Genomic DNA, 21,361 nt, shown 5'->3' with positions numbered 1-21,361 from the left:
AAATAATATTATGATATAGAAATAACGCCAATAATTATAGTAAGTAATATTTGCTCGAAATATAAAATAAAATCGTTGAAAAAAATTAAAATCAATACTTAATTATTTATTTAAATTTGTGACATCAACATAAAATTTAAACATAATATATACAACGAAATGAAGAAAGTCTTCCAACGAGTATGTCTTTCTCTTTTAACATATATTTAGTCAATAAAGAAAACTCATATGAAATTGAAATTGATTACATTTTAAAACTCAATTAAATCATAATATATTAATTGCACATTTTTCACAAAAATAAAACGTAATAATACATATTATTATAAAAACAGCATAAAGTTGAACAGTACATAAAATACAAATAAATGTCTGACTCAATACACATTACTCCACCATTTTGAAGTAAAATTTCAAATTTTGGACAAATACTTATATAAAAGAAGATCGTGCCAAAACTTATAAATACTCAATAACGGCGGAACGGATTTTAGTAATTAATTTTAAATATTATAAGTAATTAAAAATAAGGTTTCTATAATTCCCAGACGCAAATATTTTTAAACAGGGACACTATAAATAGAAAACTTATATATATTTCATTGAGATAAACATATGGAGACGACACCGCCAGCCGCCTACATCACTTATGTTCCGCTCAACATACGCCATATGGCGTAACTGCACGCTCATTTTTTATTTGTTTTAAAGTGAAACGCATCAAATATGCCTTCGTGTGTGTTACGATATTGCACAAATAATACAAATAATACGGAAAAGTGCAAAGGAATAACTTTCATCGGTAAGTACCTAACTAGATAATAAATAATAATTTATAAAACTTAGAGCAAAAAATGGCACACAGATTTTGTTCATGGTGTCTCCTCCATACGTAGTAATATTATCTCAATGATATATTTGCTGAATTCAATTTTAATGGAAAATCAACCCAGGGGTTGATTAATTAAAATTATATCAGGATATAATTTTGGAAATATTATGTAGTTACGCGCCAAACATTTACAAAGAAAAAAAACTATATTATTGCCTCAATAACGTCATTTATACATGAAGAATCTTAAAGTTACCAGCTAAAAATACTTGAACATCGTTCAAATACTGTCATGATACTTTTAAAATTGAATACTAAATTTAAAATTTTCCGATATTCTTATTTCTCAAACGTATACAATCGAATCATTTGGGTATACATCATTTCGTATATTCAATCGTATATTATGGTTAACCATTACCTAATACTACCTAGTATGGCTGTTTGAAAAAAATTGAGTATATAATAAACTTATTTGTACAAATAAATATGATTTGTCTATGGACGGTTTTATCTAGGTCTGTGGTAAAAATTATCCTATATCTATTTCATTTTTCAGTCGAAAACACGTGGAAGAAACTAAACTATGAATCAAATCAAATCAAATCAAGTCAAGATTTGATTTGATCTGATTTGAAACTATGAAAATTCACAACCGGCGTTAAAATTGACGATGCATGACGAAAAGCATTATTGAATCTTTTTTTTTTAATTATAGTTTATCGGTAGTTATGGCAACACTGGTTTTTAGCTGTCAATGTGACAAACTGAAATTGCATGAAGGCAAATACTAATTAATTGTGGAATAAAAAGCAAAATACTTTAACAATAAGTTAGAATACCTATTACAATAATTTCAATATTGCATAGCTTCTATCGCGGGCCTTGAGCGCGGGGACCAAATCGAGAAATTCCGTAACGAAAAAACCTCACGCTCCCCACGGGGACGGGCGGAGGTGTGGCTTGAAGGCATAGCATGCAATAGCGCAACCGCCCCAGTCCCCGAGTGACACACGTCTTTTTTTAATGACTTTTCAAATCGCTCCTTCATCGTCATTATAAAACTTTGCCGCGAATTCTCCATTGACAGAAGCCCAGTGTTGCCATACAAAAATGACTGACATGTTTTAAAAACATACATCGTTCAAACGAACATTTTAAAATTGCAATTTTATTACTTTTTTTAATACTGCACAATTTTTTATGCTCAATTAATTATTTTTTCTTGCTTCCATTTAAAATGTCCGTCATCTGGCAACACAAGTCAATTATAATAATATTAAAATAGTGAGGTATGGTGTACGTATACATGTTTCTAACTTATATCTATGGTATACACATTGTCTTTTTGTTCGTGACTGTCACTTGAGCAGTATCCTGAAAGAAAATATAGATAATTAATATTTTTATTAGGGAGTTACTTACTTAATGTAGGTACTGGGATTGAAACATAGTATACTGTATAAATTTAGTCTAAAATGTATTTAAAATAAATTAAGAATAATCAGTGAAACAGTTTAAAAAATCTGCCATACATTTAAAGGTTAAAAACACTTTTTTTCCAAAACAGCAAGGGACTTGCTGATAAAGTCATTGATAGTTTATTCAACACTTTACGACTACCTACATATTTGTCATTTTAACTGATAAGCTCAACACATAAGTTGTCAAACAAACATACAAAAATAAAACACAATAACAATACATATTATCATTTTAACAGAAAACTACAATAATCATGTTCAAATTATGAAAACTAGACCAAATTTATGAGACCACAAACAAGATGGTCCATCTTTCAAAGAATAAAAAAATGAGCAAAATCGCTTCACATCGCTTTCTGAGAAAGATTATGACGTCACAAAATGGCGCTGAATCGATACTAGTCTTAGATGAATCGCATTGTTTCACTAAAAACATATTATATATATATATATACATACAGGTTGAAAAAAATAGAAAATATCTGATCACTAAACGGGATTCGAACCCACGTCTTTTTGTCTACCCAGGGCAAAAGCATTTCAATGCATAAAACTAAATATTTGATAAAAAAAATATAGAAAATATCTGATCACTAAGCGGGATTCGAACCCACGTCTTTTTGCCAACCCGAGGAAAAAGCATTTGAATGCATAAAACTAAATATATGATAAAAAAAATAGAAAATATCTGATCACCAAGCGGGATTCGAACCCACGTATTTTAGCAAACCCGGGGCAAAAGCATTTCAATGCTATAAAACAAAATATTAATAAATTACCTCAATGCATGGTCTGCTGTATGGTATAATCGCTGGTCTGTTCATTGGCCGGATCTTGTTCATCACCAGACTGTTCACCATCTTGTTCCTCATCCTCCGATGATGAAAGGAGCCCTGAAGGTTTGATATTGAGTTTTATGTTTAAGGGCACAAGGTTGTTTTTTGTTTTTTATTAATACACTAGCTTGTTGAATACAAGGAATATGTGTTTTATGTACAAGGGAACAAGGTTGATTTTTTGTTTGACTTGTTTTTAGAAAAAAGTTTATAAATATACTAGTATTCCACCCGCGACTTCGCCCGTGTATTCAAAAAATATTACTATAGGAATGTGATGTTCCTAGTCTTTTAAAATTTTTCCCGCACTTGTTTATAATGTGTGAAAATAAAAAAAAAATAAAAAAATGTTCGAGCTATATATACTACTAATATTATAAAGATAAATAGTTCGTTTTAACGCGCTAATCTCAGGAACTACTGGTCCGATATGAAAAATTATTTCGGTGTTAGATAGCCCATTTATCGAGGAAGACTATAGGCTATATATCATCACGCTAAGACCAACAGGAGCGGAGCAATGTGGTTAGAGCTGCGGGGTGAAACTTTTCTTTTATAAAATGCTACTTAGGTTATTTATGCGCTCGGCCTTATATAGAGATATAATAAATAAAAAATATATAACATACATTACATATTAATAAATTGAAGTTCTTTGACCATATCACTAGAAATAGACCTTGTGGTGGTGTGGAGATTGCACGACTAAGAAGGAAGTATATTAATAAATTAAGTTAAGGGCTGATTTTTCAATCCTTGGTTAAAACTTATTCGTCGAATAACGTATTAAACTACCATTTCAAAAATGTATTCTAATTGTCCGTATTTGACAGTTTACAGGTGACATTTTAATATGTTCGTGTAATACTTTATTAGACCGATACATTTTAACCAAGACTTGAAAAATCGGCCCTTAATTATATATAATTATTAAATAAATTAATTCATAAACATACCAGCCGTAAACTGCGGGTTTGTTAACGCGTCGGGCCAGTACCTCTTGCTGATGGACGAACCATTTTTGCTCTTCTTACCACCTGGAATATTATATTCAAGATTTATTATAAATGTTCTATTATTTCTATTGAAAATCTCCACTATATCTTATTAATATTATAAATTACTAGATTTCCGCCCGCGGCTTTGCCCGCGTTTGCAAAGGAAAACCCGCATAGTTCCAGTTCCCGTGAGATTTCCGGGATAAAAACTATCCTATGTGTTAATCCAAGTTACCCTCTATATGTGTGCTAAATTTCATTGTAATCGGTTCAGTAGTTTTTACGTGAAAGAGCAACAAACATTCATACATCCATACAAACTTTCGCATTTATAATATTAGTAGGATAAATGCGAAAGTTTGTGAGTATGTATGTATGTATGGATATTTTTTTCACGCAAATACTTCTGAACCGATTACAATGAAATTTGGCACACATATAGAGGGTAACTTGGATTAACACATAGGATAGGTTTCATCTCAGAAACCCCACAGGAACTACGTTAAGGCTATAGGCTATATATGATCACGCTAAGACCAACAGGAGCAGAGCCACGCGGGTGAAACCGGGGAGCGCAGCTAGTGCGCTATAACTTTGTAATAACCCGAAACAGGTCATTTGTAACAGGATGGCGAATCTACAGGGGTCTAAGTACGCAATGATAAAAAGAAAAATAACGGTCAGAACGCTGATACCGGATACCTTAAGATACTATAACGTTTTATATTAGAGAATCAGTGTGGCTAGTGTGAGTTTTCATCGAGTACGAAACGTTACTATCGCGTCTGCGTCACAGCGAAATTTGTATGGGGAATCAAAGCTTCCCCATACGTCCGCTAGGGGCGCTGTTCGATTTCCCATACTAATTCGGCTGTGACGCAAACGCGATAGTAACGTTTCGCACTCGATCAAACTCACACTAGGGGTACAGAACGTAAAATATTATAGTATTTTCACCGTGTGTGACACGCTTTTTATTTGTAAATACATTCTTACAAATAAATATAATTTGAATCTGTATCAAATAACTCACCAGGTTTATCAGAACAATCCAACATCGGTTGCAATATACGGCGTCTTGCGTTTATGAACCAATTGTTAACTTGCAGTAACGTGAGTCGGGTCTGCGCGGCTAGCGTTCTCTTTTCCTCTTCCGTGGGGTATGGGTGCTGGAAAGAGATAGATATATTATGTTTGTTAGATATATAAAAACATTGGTAGAAAGAGATAGACATATATGTATACTTGCTGATGTTAGAAAGAAATGGAATTTAATCTTTACTAATATTATAAAGTTGAAAAGTTGGTTTGTTTGAACGCGCTAATCTCGGGAACTACTAGTTGATAGGAGGGACTAAATAGTTGCGGAGACAAAATATGCTCGTGCGCGATAGCTTTTACACGTATTTTAATTTTTAATTTATGTAAGCCCGGTTGCAGAGCTTGACCGACCGTCAGTGCGTACCGTCGGACCTGACGATACGCATCAACAATTGTATTACTATGACACTAATGCGCATGACAATACGCGTGCGTATTAGTTCAGGATACATCGCCCAATTTTGCAAGTGACTACTATCAAGCTAATTTTCCGTTTGTAGCTTTATTTTGATGAGACGCCCAATAATTTCGTGTACGAAAGTCTCGATTGTGGTAGCTAACAGAGATAACAAGGATAAAAAATTTTGATTTGATGGTTCTCAAATATTTATTACTAACTGAATTTTTTTTTGTTCAATCTCAAGATAATTACCTAAATTATTCGAAAAAATATTTGTCCTACAAAATCTATGGTTTGTTCAAAGAGTCCCCCTTTCCAAAGTCTATCGATAACGAGGTCATCATAAATGATTACTAACAAGCTGATTTTTTTGTTTTCACTTAGTTAATGTTTATATTATAATTCAACAGACATATTGTCCTACAAATTGCGTAATAAATATTTGAGAACCATCAAATCGAAAAATTTTATCCTTGTTATCTCTGTTAGCTACCACAATCAAGAGTTTCGTACACTAAATTATTCGGTGTCTCATGAAAATAAAGCTACAAACGGAAAATCAGCTTGATAGTAGTCACTTGCAAAAATGGGCGATGTATCCTGAACTATATGGTCGGTCTAGCTATGAACGGTTTTATGAATTTCCATACATATGACAAGCGCGACTGACGTACGCACTGATGGTCGGTCAAGCTCTGCAACCGGCCTAACACTAATTGTATTCCTCACCACTAAATGCTGAAACAGCCAGGCCCTCATCACTTGTGTAGCGTGTCTGGGCAGAACTCCCCGTTTCCCCCCCTCCTCCCCCTCCTCCTCGGGGGGAGGGGAGCCGCTCACTGAAGAACAAGAGTTGTTGGAGTTCGCCCCTGGAATTAATAAAAAAATATTCAGGACAATTTTCACACACGGCACGATCCGATCCCATACTAAGCTTTCGCTTGTGTTATGGAAACTTGATGGCTGATAAACATACATATATAATTTTTAATAAATACTTATATAGATAATTAACACCCAGACAGAGCAAACATCTATGTTCATCACACAAATATTTGCCCCGGGTGGGAATCGAACCCACGACCTCTGAATTGGAAGGCAGGGCCACTACCAACCAAGCCAACCGGTCAGTCAATTGTATTAAACATTTATTTGGTGTGTTGTTTCGAAAACATTAAACAACTTCTGAATAAAACTTAGTGAAAATGTAATTTTAACAGATTATTATAGTTACGAGTACCTACTAGAAGATCGATAGTATATTATCTATTCTAATATTATAAAGCTGAAGAGTTTGTTTGTTTGTTTGAACGCGGTAATCACGGGAACAACTGGTCCGATTTGAAAAATTCTTTCGGTTTTAGATAGCCCATTTATCGAGGAAGACACATCATCACGCTAAGACCAACTGGAGTGGAGCCACGGGGTCGAAACCGCGCGGAGCAGCTAGTGTAAAGTAATTATAAAAAATACAACCTCAAGGTCTAAACCTTTCTCTAATCCATACTAATAAAAAAATGCGAAAGTAACTCTGTCTGTCTGTCTGTTACTCAATCACGCCTAAACTACTGAACCAATTTGCATGAAATTTGGTATGGAGATATTTTGATACCCGAAAAAGGACATAGGCTACTTTTTAGTGCGAAATATGGACCACGGGCGAAGCCGGGGCGGACCGCTAGTAGTATAATAAGAATGTTTGCACTCTTTAAAAGTTGACATGCATATTATGTCACTCAATGTTCTTTTTTATTCTAAGAATTAAAAAGTAATCAAAAGTACAGTAGTAAACAAAATCGTTATTTTTTATAAATAAAAATGTACATCGCACACAACTCCATTTGACACAAACTTAACTCAATATTAATAAATAAGAGATAGAGAAAAGAAGAGATAGAAGAAGAAAGAGATAAAAAAGACTCACCAGGAAAAGAGTCGTTTGACAACAACCCAGCACCAATTTGGCTGATCGGCGTCGAACCTTGCACTACGAGAGATGCTACAAACATTAATTATTTCAGATTATTTATTTGTCAAATATTAGGTTACTTATTGACAAATATTTAAATAAAATAATATGTAAATTTATAAAGAACTAGCGGTCCACCCCGGCTTCGCCCGTGGTACATATTCACGTTTTCTCTACATAAGAACCATCCTCGTACTTCAAGGAATATAATAAAAAAAGAATTAAAGAAATCGGTCCAGCTGTTCTAAAGTTATGCGCTTACCAACACATTTTGGGATTCATTTTTATATTATAGATAGAAAAAATTCGATCACTCAGCGGGACTCGAACCCGCATCCTTTCGCGCCATTCCGGGGCGGATGCCTGACCAACTCGGCCACTCGTGACCCGCCAGAGCGATCGAACTTATTCTAGTATAGTCAGTGAGTGAGGGGCTGTCCATTAATCACGTGAGGCTCGAAAGGGGGGGAGGGGTCCATCAAAAAATCACGAAATATCACCAGGGGGAGGGGGGGTAAAGTAATATATCACGTGTATTTATTTTTTCGGCAATCGCGCGATACTCAACCGAAAAGCGGCGTTACATGTATTTATTTTTAGTCAACCGCGCACAACTTTTCCGCATTTCTTTCATTATTTTTATGTCATCCAAAAACAAACTGCAATCTTTCTGTCTACCTCTGAACGTTTATTATAGTAGTCTTTAATTTTCTATAATAAAATTAGACGATACTTATACCAGTATTTTTTTATAAATAAAAAATAGATTCTTTGCAGGTACGAAAAAATACTCGTGATATAGGGGGGAGGGGGGAGCGGTAGTCTTAAACCTCACCACCACCAATGGGGCAAAAATGCAAAAAAAAAAACATCACGTGATTAATGGAAGGCCCCTGACTTAGCAAGTGTGTATTTTTGTTTTTTTGTTTGTCTGTCTACAGCAGTGGTTCTTAACCGGTGGTCCGCGGACCACAGGTGGTCCCTGGAGGCATTCCAAGTGGTCCGCGAAGCCATCCTAATAATATGTGACGTGACGTCATGAGTCGAGTCGAAACAACGCGAGCCGCGCGCGGCACGAGTCCGAAGGCGAAACGCGGTGCACGAGGGCGGGGGTGGCGGTTTCGTTCCATTCGTTCTTTGTTTTAGCGGCACGGGTTGCCGATCGTCACTTGTAGCGTCGACGTTGTAATGAGCGGTAGTGATTTATTATAGGTAAGTAAAATAAATATTATTTGTTTGGTTTATGTCACACAACTAGCTATTGCGGATTACTAATTTTACTTTATTTTCGTCACGTTGTAAATCTGCTAGGTTTCTTATTAGGTAGGTAAGAAGTTTTTAATATTTTATATAAAACGGAAAATAATGCACAATTCAGTATTTTTGTAGGCTAGGTTATTCTCAACCAATTGAGGCAAAGTTGGGAATACATAATATTATATCATTTCGGTGACAATGCAATTGCTTGGTATAATTGAGCAGATTATGATGTATATGTAAATATAGGTACCTACTTAATAATACCGTCGTATTTGGGCTCATTTGATACGTCTTGAGCAGTAGATACTTTAACCGTCATTCCAACAGCTGGCCATAGACCTCACAAATAAAAGCTTATCAAAACAACACATTTTTATTATCAGATCTTATACCTGTCCATATTACTTATCGCTAAAACTTCGTTTTCAGAAAAATGCCACCAAAAAGAAAATATGACGACGACTATATTAAGCTGGGCTTTACTTCAATAGATATTAATGGAGAAACTAGACCACAATGCGTTTTATGTGCAACTGTTCTTTCTAACGACGCTTTAAAACCGGCAAAGTTGGAACGTCATTTGAAGACCGTGCATCCGAAGTTTTGTAACCGTTCGCGAGAATTCTTTGAAGGCAAACTAACAAGTCTTAAAAAAATGAAACTTGGACCCAGTGGAACAAGTTATGAAACCTCTGAAAAAACATTATCTGCATCATTTGAAGTTTCAAAATTGATTGCCAAATCGAAAAAAGCACACACAATCGGCGAATCTTTAATAAAGCCCTGTATGCTCAAAGTTGCAGAAGAGCTTTTAGGTGCGGAAGCTCAAAAGAAAATTCGTGAAATACCGCTTTCTAATGACACAATTAAGTCGCGTATTCAAAAAATGTCAACTGATATTGAAGACCAAGTTATTGACAAGATTAAAAACAGCCCTTATTTTGCATTACAATGTGATGAGTCTACCGATGTTTCGCAATGCTGTCAATTACTTGTATTTATTCGATTTTTGGAGGACAACAAAATGTTTAAAGAAGAGTTATTATTTTCTCAAGAACTTAAGACGACGTCGCAAGGTGCAGATGTTATGAATGCAATAAGCCAATATATGGAGGAACATGGACTTATGTGGGAAAGGCTTGCCGGGTTTTGTACTGACGGTGCTCCTGCTATGCTTGGTTCTCGCTCTGGTCTTGCAGCATTGGTAAAAACCAAAAATCCTTCCGCAATTACGACGCACTGCGTTATTCACCGTCAAGCATTGGCTGCCAAAACGCTCCCGGAATGTTTTACTATAGCTCTGAAAACAGCTATAAAAGTAGTTAACTTCATTAAAAAGAGCGCACTCAATACTCGTCTATTCAAACAGTTGTGTTCTGACATGAACTCTGAACACGAAACTCTGCTTTTCCACACAGAAGTTTGTTGGCTTTCAAAAGGAAACATGCTGTCGAGGTTGTACGAACTAAGAGAGGAAGTACAAGTATTCTTAACTAACAAGGAAAACAAAGAGTTGCTAGATCAGTTCTGTGAGCCCGAATATAAAGTACGTTTTGCTTATTTGGTCGACTTTTTTGCGCAAATAAATAAATTGAACCTTCAAATGCAAGGGTCCGGAAATTTGAAGTTGCAAGGCATGAGCAATATATTTGCATATGAAGATAAAATCAGGGCGTTTATTGCTAAAATCGAGCTATGGATCAATAAGATCGAAAGAAAAAACTTTTCTGCATTTGATACGCTCAACCAAATTATTGACGGACAAGGTGCAGATATTAAAGAAGAAATTCAGAAGAACGTGATGCTCCATTTGACTAATTTAAAAAGTGAATTCAATCGCTATTTTCCTGACTGCGAGGACAAAAGTATTCAGAAATTGATCCGGAATCCTTTCATTGTCAACGTTTCTGAAGTTTCTGATGAAATTCAAGAAGAAGTGATTGAAATGCAACACGACACGAACTTAAAAGATACATTCGAATCAGGAATAAATCTTGAAGATTATTGGAGCCAAAAAGCAATTTCTTTTCCAAAGCTTCGAGACATTGCTATACGTTACCTAACATTATTTTCATCGACGTATCTATGCGAGCAGGGGTTTTCGACGCTTCTGATTATTAAAAACAAGCATCGAAATCGGTTGGATGCCACTGCCGATATGCGTTTAGCTTTGAGTAGTACTGAACCGAGAATTCCGAAGTTAGTAAAGAGTATGCAGGCACAAAAATCACATTAAATTAAAATCTGTAACTTTTATATTTTTGCCAAATAATAAATAAATGAGTGCTAATTATAAAATTGTGCTTGTTTTCTTTATCAAACAACCCTTAATTTAGGTCATTTTAGTTACGTAAACCAACTGGGTGGTCCCCGGCCATAGAAACATTTGGTAAAATGGTCCCTCATGACTAAAAGGTTAAGAACCACTGGTCTACAGAATATACTCACGTGCGTCCCTGTGCGGTGGGTAGGGCACTTCAGTGTGCGGGTACACCGGGTACACCGGCGCCGGGACCGGGGCCGCGGGGGGGGACTGCAGATGAAAAAATATTATTTACTAGCGATCCGCCCCGGCTTCGCCCGTGATACATATTTCGCAATAATAGCCTATGTTCTTTCTCAGAGTGTAAACTTGATATATTATATATATATTGTAAAGTATCAAGTAATGTCCATCCAAGCATGGAAATTAGTGAATTATGTATGTATGTTTTTATAACGATAATGATTTAGTATATTTTCTTAAAAAAAAACAACTTATTAAACATAGATTTTGAAGTGAAACTTCTTTATCGGGATTGGAAAAAATTTATTGTAACATGTTTTCGTTACGCGTGACATTTTTCCGTTACGCGCCATCTTTTTCTTATCCCTACCTCGCGTGATTCGACGTATTTCTGTAAAGTTGCATATAGTACATTATTTTTTTGAAAAATAAGGTCATAAAGAAGTTTCACTTCTTACGTGTGTACACTACTTAGTACACGCACACATTTTTTTCTTTAAATTAAACAATGCTTCAAACAATACTAAGAACATTGTTATTTTCTTTCTTTACCTGATATTGTGGAGAATTTGATGTACTAGAATGATCATCCATTGGGCCTGACAGGTTATTGTTGCTCTCTACACCGCCTGAAATGTACAGTTCATATTTCATTATTTATTTATAACTAGCTTTCCACCCGCGTTTTGAGAGGAATACCCGCATAGTTCCCGTTCCCGTGGGATTTACGGGATAAAACCTATCCTATGTGTTAATCCCAGTTACACTCTATATATGTGCTAAATTTCATTGTAATCGGTTCAGTGGTGTTTGCGTGAAAGAGTAACAAACACACACATACACATCCTCACAAACTTTCGCATTTATAATATTAGTAGGATATAGAAGGTAACTTGGATTAACATATAGAATAGGTTTTATCCCGAAAATCCCACGGGATCGGGAACTATGCGGGTTGTCTTTGAAAACACGGGCGAAGCCGCGGGCTGAAAGCTAGCTATATACTTCCAAAAGTAACCAACATCAAAGAAAATCATAAAGAAGAATAATAAAATGTACTAATTTGACAAACAGACACATTTATAAGATAGACTAGCTTACCGCACGCGGCTTCGCCCGCTTTCTCTAAAACGATTTGAGATTTAAACTATCCTATCTCTCAAGTTGGATCGAACTTTTGCTTCGAATTGCTTTTATCGTATTAAGGTTTTATACAAAATTCGTGATTTTTTAAGTGTGGATATGCGCATTCGCCTATGTGAAACTCTAGTCTTGTCCAAATTAAACTATGCACTGGCAGTTTATGGTCCTTGTTTGCTTCAAAGAACACAACGACTCCTTCAGAGAGTGCAAAATGCTTGTGCGCGATATTGCTTTCAGATTCCTCCAAGAACACATATCTCACCATACCTAAACATGCATAACCTACTTAATATGAAAAACCGTCAAAAACTTTACTTTGCCAGTCTCCTTTTTGATGTTATTAAATTTAAAAAACCTTCTTATTTATATGATAAACTTTTATGGAGGACCTCCAAAGCCTCGAGTGAATGTAGGTCATGCACAAATATTTTTTCTGTGCCTAAATACAAAACAGCTGCCTTTAGAGGAAGTTTTAGATTTCTTGCTACGAAGTGCTGGAATGATATCCCGCCTCCTATTCGAAATTCTCAATCAAGGGACACTTTTAAAAAGAAGTTGAAAGCATATTTTCTCGTTGTTCAGAAACAGTCTACATAAATACCTATTGTAATTTTCTGTGTTTAATAATATCTACTATAAACTATAATTTACTTGGTATTCATTAAAATTGTGTCCTTCTTTTACTTCATCTATTTTCTACGTTTTATATATTATTGTTCTGGAAAAGATGTCTTTAACTTCTTCTACCTACTTGGCGTTGGCAATATAATAAATTACACTTAAATTCTTACACACTATTTTTAATTACTGATTCGTTTCCTCTCAACTCACTCAGCCGATTTTCCGTCTGACTGGCAAACAATGTTACATACTTCATACATCAAAATCTTCTTACTTTATAATGTAATACATAGCATAATTTTGTCCGTTCATTATAATTATACCTACTCTTATTAGTCACTCCTCTCTACTTAATATGGTGCTGACAGAATAACAGCGTTACAGCCTCAGCTGTAACATTTATGCTGAGTCAGTATTCCCTTTCCCTGAGGTGATACAGATATAATATAATATTATTACGTCTTCACATATTGTTTTACCCAGTTTTACCTTGTTTTTTAAGTTATAAGTATTTTCTGTTATTTAATGTACTGTATCATTTTTTGGGAATAAATGTGTTTCTATTCTATTCTATTCTATTCTAACTGCACATGGTGTGCGAATTTTATTATAATCGGTTAAGTGTTTTAGGAGTCCGTTGAGGACAACCATTGTGACACGAGATTTATACATATATATATATTAAGATATAGGTGAGAATGAGATAATAGATAAGTATTTGCAAAAATACGTGACGATAAAAACTTATCATGTAAATCCAATTGATTGATAGGAAAGTTTTCAAATTTCAAATTAATCAAATTTTATATCTATTTTATGCAATATGTATTATCAATTTGATTAATATTGATAATGGACAATTTGAATTACTTAATATAGTTCTCTGGCGTATTTCAAACACAAACACAAACATTTATTTATTCAATTAGACTTCTTCGAGAAGCACTTTTTAAACGTCAATACATATTTTTAACATTTACCACCGATTCGGAAAGCAGTATCTATGGAGAAGAACCGGCAAGAAACTCCATAGTTACTCTTTTAAATCATTTCAGTATTACAATTTAATTTTACAAAATATGTAACTGTATACGTCCACATAGCACGGAACCCACTTGCGCGAGTCCGACTCGCACTTGATCAATTTTTTTAATGATCAGCTGCTATAAGCTGTCCATAATTCATGTTCACTCAGACTACAAAAAATCAAATTTTTTTGTTTCAATTTTTTTAAGCTATTGCATAGCTTCTATCGCGGGCCTTGAGCGCGGGGACCGAATCGAGAAATTCCGTAACGAAAAAACCTCACGCTCCCCACGGGGACGGGCGGAGGTGTGGCTTGAAGGCATAGCATGCAATAGCGCAACCGCCCCAGTCCCCGAGTGACACACGGCGTTTTTTTAGTTATTTTTTTTATATTCACCTGCGGTATAATCCGTCCTTAGTAGATTTTCACTTTGCATCTTTGTCTTCAAACACGCTATGTACCGACCGCAGAAATCCCGACATAGCTCCTGCACTTTCTCTAATTCTAGGAGATGAATCCTTAACACCTGAAAATATAAATTTGAATTAGGTATTTTTATATGTAAAGTGAGATTAGGAATATCTATACTATTTGTAGAAAAATAATATCTAATATGTTATCTGTGAATTTCTTACTGTACTGGCTGGTTTGGTGATATAGGTTTATATATATATTTCAAATAATAAAATATGTTAGTTCTGTTCTGCACTTCATTCTGTTATTTTATTAGAGGTTATGGGCCCAGAGAATCAGTAAAAAAGCAGTTTTTTTTTTTAACAAGAATTTCGTTTTGGTACGAGTGTTAAAAAGCTTTTTCAACACGTTTTTTCATTGCGTTGTTGGATATTCGTGAAATAAAATTTTTATTTGGAATTACGATGGCGGCCAACTACTTGATAAATGTACCTAAATTACGTGGACGGGAAAATTACAGCGAGTGGTGCTTCGCGGCAGAGAATTTCCTAATCCTTGAAGGCATGAAACATTGTGTAAAGCCAGAAGGAGTGAGCGTAGGAGCTGCAGATGACGAAAAAACCCGGGCAAAGCTGATTATGACAATCGATCCGTCTTTGTTTGTACATGTAAAAAGTGTAAAAACATCAAAAGAACTCTGGGAAAAACTACAACAGTTATTCGATGACAACGGTTTTTCAAGAAGAATAAATCTGTTACGGAATCTAATTTCGATAAGACTGGAAAACTGCAGTTCAATGACGTCCTACGTGACTCAAATAATTGACACGGCTCAAAAATTAAGTGGCACAGGTTTTGAAATAAACGACCAGTGGACAGGCTCATTGTTATTAGCAGGATTGCCAGAGCGGTTTTCACCGATGATCATGGCAATAGAGCATTCAGGCATTAACATAACGGCTGATTCTATAAAGTCGAAATTGTTAGACATGGAGTGAACCATAGAGGAACATGATGAAGTTGGCGGAGCATTCGCAGCTCGTTCGAAGTACATGAAAAATAAAATGGCGTCAAGAAAAAATGTCAATGTTGGTAATACTCTCGATTCGTCAAAATCAAACGTCAAGGTGAAGACAGTGACATGTTACCGATGTAAACAAAAAGGACACTATCGAAATCAATGTACAAATAACGAAAATAACGCGTCGAACTCCAAAGAAAAACCCCGAATGCAGTCTAATGCTTTTAGTGCTGTATTCCTAAGCGGGAATTTCAACAAAAATGCATGGTATATTGACTCTGGAGCCAGTGTACACCTAACGGCAAATGAAAGTTGGGTTATGAATGCGTCTTATGATCAGAAACAGGAAATTATCGTTGCGAACAGTGAAAAATTGTCAGTTTTGTGTTCTGGCGATGTGAAGATTACAACTACAACTGGGGATATTGATTACGACATTACGGTTGAAGACGTTTATTGTGTTCCAAGTCTGGCGACTAACTTGTTATCAGTCAGCCAACTCATAAGCAAAGGAAACAAGGTGTCTTTTTCTGACAGTAGCTGCTCAATATATAACAAAAATAATGAGTTAGTAGCTACAGCAATATTAAAAAATGGAGTATACAAAGTAAACTTAGAAAACCAGCAATTTTTGGCTGCATCAGTTGTATCAGGTGTTACATGGCATCGCAGATTAGGACACATTAATAAAGACTACTTGAATCAGATGAAGACTGTAGTACAAGGTATGTCTTTTGATGAAAAATTGGATATTGGCAAGTCTTCATGCGCCACATGTTGTGAAGGCAAACAGTGTCGGTTACCTTTCAAGAGTACTAGCCATAGAAGCAGTGATCTATTAGATATAGTTCATACAGATATCTGTGGGCCTATGGAAAATGTATCTATAGGAGGGTCCAGATACTTCTTGTTGTTTGTCGACGATTGTAGTCGAATGGTGTTTGTTTATTTTCTGAAACACAAGAATGAGGCTTTGAAGTGTTTCAAGGAATTTAAAGCTCAAGTGGAAAATCAAACTAAGAAGACAATCAAAGTATTAAGGAGTGACAATGGGCTAGAGTATTGTAATAAAGAGTTTGACAACTATTTAAAAGGTGCTGGCATAATACATCAAAAAACTAATCCATACACACCACAACAGAATGGATTATGTGAGCGATTCAATCGCACTATTGTTGAAAAGGCAAGATGTTTACTCTTTGATGCCAACCTAGGAAAAGAATTCTGGGGCGAGGCCACTAACACTGCAGTATATCTACAGAATCGAAGCGTGGCTGCAGCATTGGGAAATAAGACACCATATGAGATATGGACTGGCTGTCAACCCGACATAAGTCATATCAGAATCTTCGGTAGTACTGCAATGGTCCATGTAGCTAAAGAGAAGCGCAAGAAATGGGACAAGAAATCAGAAAAATGTATTCTCCTTGGATATCCTGAAAACACAAAGGGATACAGACTGTATAATCCAGAAACAAAGAAAATATTGACTAGTAGAGATGTAGTCATAATAGAGCAGGAATCAAAATCTGAATGTCAGATGGAAGTTTCATCTCAGAGTTTTGATTCAGTGGGGGAAGAAGTTAAGATAAATGAACCAAACTCGGAATCTGACAACACAGATAGCTCAGAGGACACATTTCTGGATGTGGTTGATGAGACATATAAACCTAGTGATTCTGAAGCTGATGAGGTTCCACAGATCAGATCTCAAAGACCTACACGAGAGAGGAAGCAACCAGACAGATTTACATTTTCAAATTTTTGTACTAGTGGGACTACATATGATGATGTGACAGGTTTGTCTCTTCAGGATGCTTTAGCCGGACCTGAAAAGGAACAGTGGAAAATGGCAATGGCTGAAGAGTTACAGAGTTTCAAAGAGAATGATGCTTGGGAGTTGAGTAATCCTCCTCAAGATGTTAGAGTTGTGCAGTGCAAGTGGGTGTTACGTAAAAAATAATTAAAAAAAATCTATGTATGGTCTAAAACAGTCTTCAAGAGTATGGTACAAAAGAGTAGAGGAATGTTAAAATTGGCTTTGTTAAATCTAAGATAGAACCATGTATGTTTTTAAAAAAACAGGATAAGTTAAAAACGATTGTTGCTCTTTATGTAGACGATTTCTTTATTTTTTCAAATGATAGTAGATCTACCAAGCAATTAAAAGATGTTTTATCTGATAATTTTAAAATTAAAGATTTAGGTGAAATTAAGAAATGTCTTGGAGTAAATGTAAAAGTAAACAAGTCTGAAAAAACAATATCAATAAGTCAGGAAGATTAATTATATTGATCAGCTATTACTTAAATTTAATATGAGTCAATGTAAAACTGTTCAAACTCCAATGGAGAGTAAGTTACATGAATCTAAAGATGAGAATAATGTAGATGAATTATTGTTTCCTTATCAATATAACATTGTTAGATATAGTGGGGGTGTAGAAAAATAATATCTAATATGTTATCTGTGAATTTCTTACTGTACTGGCTGGTTTGGTGATATAGGTTTATATATATATTTCAAATAATAAAATATGTTAGTTCTGTTCTGCACTTCATTCTGTTATTTTATTAGACTATTACTGTATACATAAGATCTATACTAATCTATACTAATACTAGCGGTCCGCCCCGGCTTCGCCCGTGGTACATATTAACGTTTTCTCTACATAAGAACCATCCTCGTACTTCAAGGAATATAATAAAAAAAGAATTATCGAAATCGGTTCAGCCGTTCTCGAGTTATGGAATTACAACGAAAAGTGGCATTGATTTTTATATATTAGATTATAAAGCTGAAGAGTTTGTTTGTTTGTTTGTTTGAACGCGCTAATCTCGGGAACTACTGGTCCGATTTGAAAAATTCTTTCGGTGTTAGATAGCCCATTTATCGAAGAGCTATCATCGCGCTAAGACCAACAGGAACGGAGCAATGCGGGTGAAACCGCCGAACACAGTGCAATGGAATGAACAAGCCTAAGTTAGTGACTAAAATGGAATGAATAAGTGTAAGGCAGGGACAGGATTCATACATAAAATGGATTTCAAACTTCAGTGGAATGAATAATTGTAAGTTAGTGACCGCACTCAAACTGCAATGGAATTAACAAGTGTAAGTTAGTGACAGAATTGATACATAAAATGGAATAGATAAGTGTAAGTGGCACGATTCAAACTGCAATGGAATGAAGAAGCAAAAGTGCCAGTACTCAAACTGGATGGAATGTATTAATTCATTATTCAAGAAATTAATTTCTTCGTAACTGAGTGAGTGTGCTAGTAACTGAAGTTGACAACGATTCAAATTGCAATTGAATGAATTTATATTTTTCAGAAAGTAGGTAAGTGATTGTGTTAGTTCTTAAGGTACCTGTATGCTCTTAATCATGAGCCCATCTATCTCCGGGTCGTCCACGAGAAACGGCCGCCTGTCCCGTCTCTGATGCTGCACAAAGGCCTGCAGGTCGGCGCCAAAAGCATCTGCTGCTGGCGGCTCTGCGCCAGCAGTCGCTTGCTCGCACCGCTCGAGTAGTAGCGCGAGGAGAGGAAATAGTGGGTGTCTGGAATTGTTTAATGTATAGTAAAATATACATTCAATCAATAAATACACACTTCTACACACGTGTATCATTCACGAATAAAGAAAAATGTGTGCGTGTACTAGTGTAGACACGTAAGAAGTGAAACTTTCTTATGACCTTATTTTTCAAAAAATAATTTACTATTTTCAACTTTAAAGAAATACGTCGAATCACGCGTGGTAGGGATAAGAAAAAGATGGCGCGTAACGGAAAAATGTCACGCGTAACGAAAAAATGTTACACTAAATTTTTTCCAACCCCGATAAAGAAGTTTCACTTCAATTATTGCATTGTCGTCGATCTTTGATAAGTGTACAAAGTTTGAATTAAACCTGTCCAGGGTCTAAATCAAGTGTAAAGGAGTCAGTTACATACTGCATACAGGTGAAGCTAATACAAGCGTGTTAAAAATGTTTATTTCACACTACTTACGCCATTAGAAAAATGCAGTAAATAACGTTTTACTTTAATTGAGGTTATTCCTTACATGGCTTTAAGATTTTTTCTCGTCACCTTATAAACCTGCTTTTAGGAATTTTATTGACAATTTATTACGGTATAGTTACGGTGTTAGAACAACTACAGCGATTTCATGAAACACAATTAGAATTCTTTCCAGAAAGATATTTAATAATATTATCTTAATTTTTAATTAAATTATTTCAATTTTCAAACCTTCGATCAATTCGCCTAAGGTCCACGTAGTCGGTAGTACCTACGCAAGTCATGTACATTGCAAACACTTCATTTGTATAGAAAAAACACTTTTTATATCAAAGTACGTCGGTGTTTACGGTGACATACAAGAACTTCTTCTTCGATACAAGAACCACTCCTCTAATACAAGAACTACAATACGAGAAATACTCAGGCAATACGGGAACTACTCGGATAATACGGGAACTACTCGGATAATACGAGAACTACTCAGGCAATACGGAAACTACTCGGGCAATACGGGGTGTACTCGGACAAAGCGAGAAATACTCAGGTAATACGGGAAATACTCAGGCAGTACGGGAACTACTCGGACAATACGATAAAGACTCAGGCAATACGGGAACTACTCAGGTATTACGGGACATACTCGGGAAATACGGGAAATTTTGGGGGCCGAGTCACCTCCGTCCGTAGGAGTATACCCAGAACTCTGAATCCCTACACGTGGCCCCTGGGTGGTGCTAAACAGGTGACATGGTGGGAGACATTTGTCGCGGCTATAATGACCACCCATCAGCTGAAGACGTGTCGCCAAGCGTCCGTGTTCCGGCACGAAGAAGCTGATGTAGCCTTAGTGAAGACGGGTCGAATCAGTTGCGCTTTTACAATCAGGACGATCTGACGCTCACTGTCGTTGCTGCTTCCGGTGGCTAGTCATGGAGGTTAGCGGGATCCGAGGCACGGTGCACCGCTGGCCGACCGCTGGTCAGTAGGGGGCCCAAGTAGCGTGCTAGCCACATGTGAAAGGCTGCCCCGCCAACCAGCGAAAAATCCCAAGTTGCGCCATAGTGCCGGTTGGCGACCGGATGAGAGGGCCCTATGGACAACTTGGGGGGGCTCGGGCGTCCCCGCAGTCTCCAGACTAGTCCCCGTCATTGCGGCTTCTAAGTGTGTGTCTCAGGTCCAGATGTAAAGCGCCTCGATTCACTGCCGTCTTCACACCTACTTCACTCTCCAAACAAATGATGAAAAAAGCAAGATACAGGAACACAGTTGTACAGCGGCAGCACTCCCTCTCGCTGAAAGTAGACCTTACTAACATCAGAGGTCTACACTCCAACCTCGCTTCAGTCCACTTCCACCTAGAGACTAGCAATCCTTGTATCTTGTTCCTCACGGAGACGCAGATAAGGTGTCCGTCTGATCTGGCGTACCTGACTTACCCCGGCTACACACTGGAGCAAAATTTTAAAGCTCGATCAGGTGTGTGCGCGTACGTCAGAGACGACATCTGCTGTCGGCGTCTCCGTTTTCTTGAAGACCCCCATTTCTCTGTACTTTGGATGCTGGTGGACACAGGCTTAGAGAAGCTTGTCTATGCTTGTGTCTACCGAGCGCATAGCGGAGACCAGGAGACTATCAGGCTCACAGAGTACCTAAGTGAGGCGGCGGATGCTGCTCAACACAAATTCCCTTCCGCTCAGCTAGTGCTACTGGGGGATTTCA

General features: G+C 36.4%; 1 protein-coding gene across 2 annotated transcripts in view; it reads right to left on the bottom strand.

The window, feature by feature from the left end:
• Positions 1-943: 943 nt before the first annotated feature.
• LOC123704285 (homeobox protein PKNOX2-like) overlaps positions 944-21,361 on the bottom strand; it is a 47,621-nt gene continuing 27,203 nt past the window's right edge. The window contains exons 3-12 of one of the 2 annotated variants that reach the window (XM_045652596.1): positions 18,985-19,174; positions 14,574-14,703; positions 11,939-12,015; positions 11,329-11,413; positions 7,576-7,650; positions 6,381-6,520; positions 5,184-5,319; positions 4,109-4,189; positions 3,096-3,209; positions 944-2,209 (exon numbers count right to left, since the gene is read on the bottom strand). In XM_045652596.1, coding sequence (XP_045508552.1) covers positions 3,097-3,209; positions 4,109-4,189; positions 5,184-5,319; positions 6,381-6,520; positions 7,576-7,650; positions 11,329-11,413; positions 11,939-12,015; positions 14,574-14,703; positions 18,985-19,174 — 1,027 coding nt within the window. In that variant the 3' untranslated portion in view covers positions 944-2,209; position 3,096. The remainder of the gene's footprint in view (positions 2,210-3,095; positions 3,210-4,108; positions 4,190-5,183; positions 5,320-6,380; positions 6,521-7,575; positions 7,651-11,328; positions 11,414-11,938; positions 12,016-14,573; positions 14,704-18,984; positions 19,175-21,361) is intronic. The other variant, XM_045652597.1, reaches the window with a different exon arrangement.

This window comes from Colias croceus, chromosome 29, assembly GCF_905220415.1.
Source record: "Colias croceus chromosome 29, ilColCroc2.1".
Lineage (NCBI taxonomy): Eukaryota > Metazoa > Arthropoda > Insecta > Lepidoptera > Pieridae > Colias > Colias croceus.
Note: the sequence above shows the minus strand (reverse complement) of the source record. Positions and strands in the feature narration are given on the sequence as shown.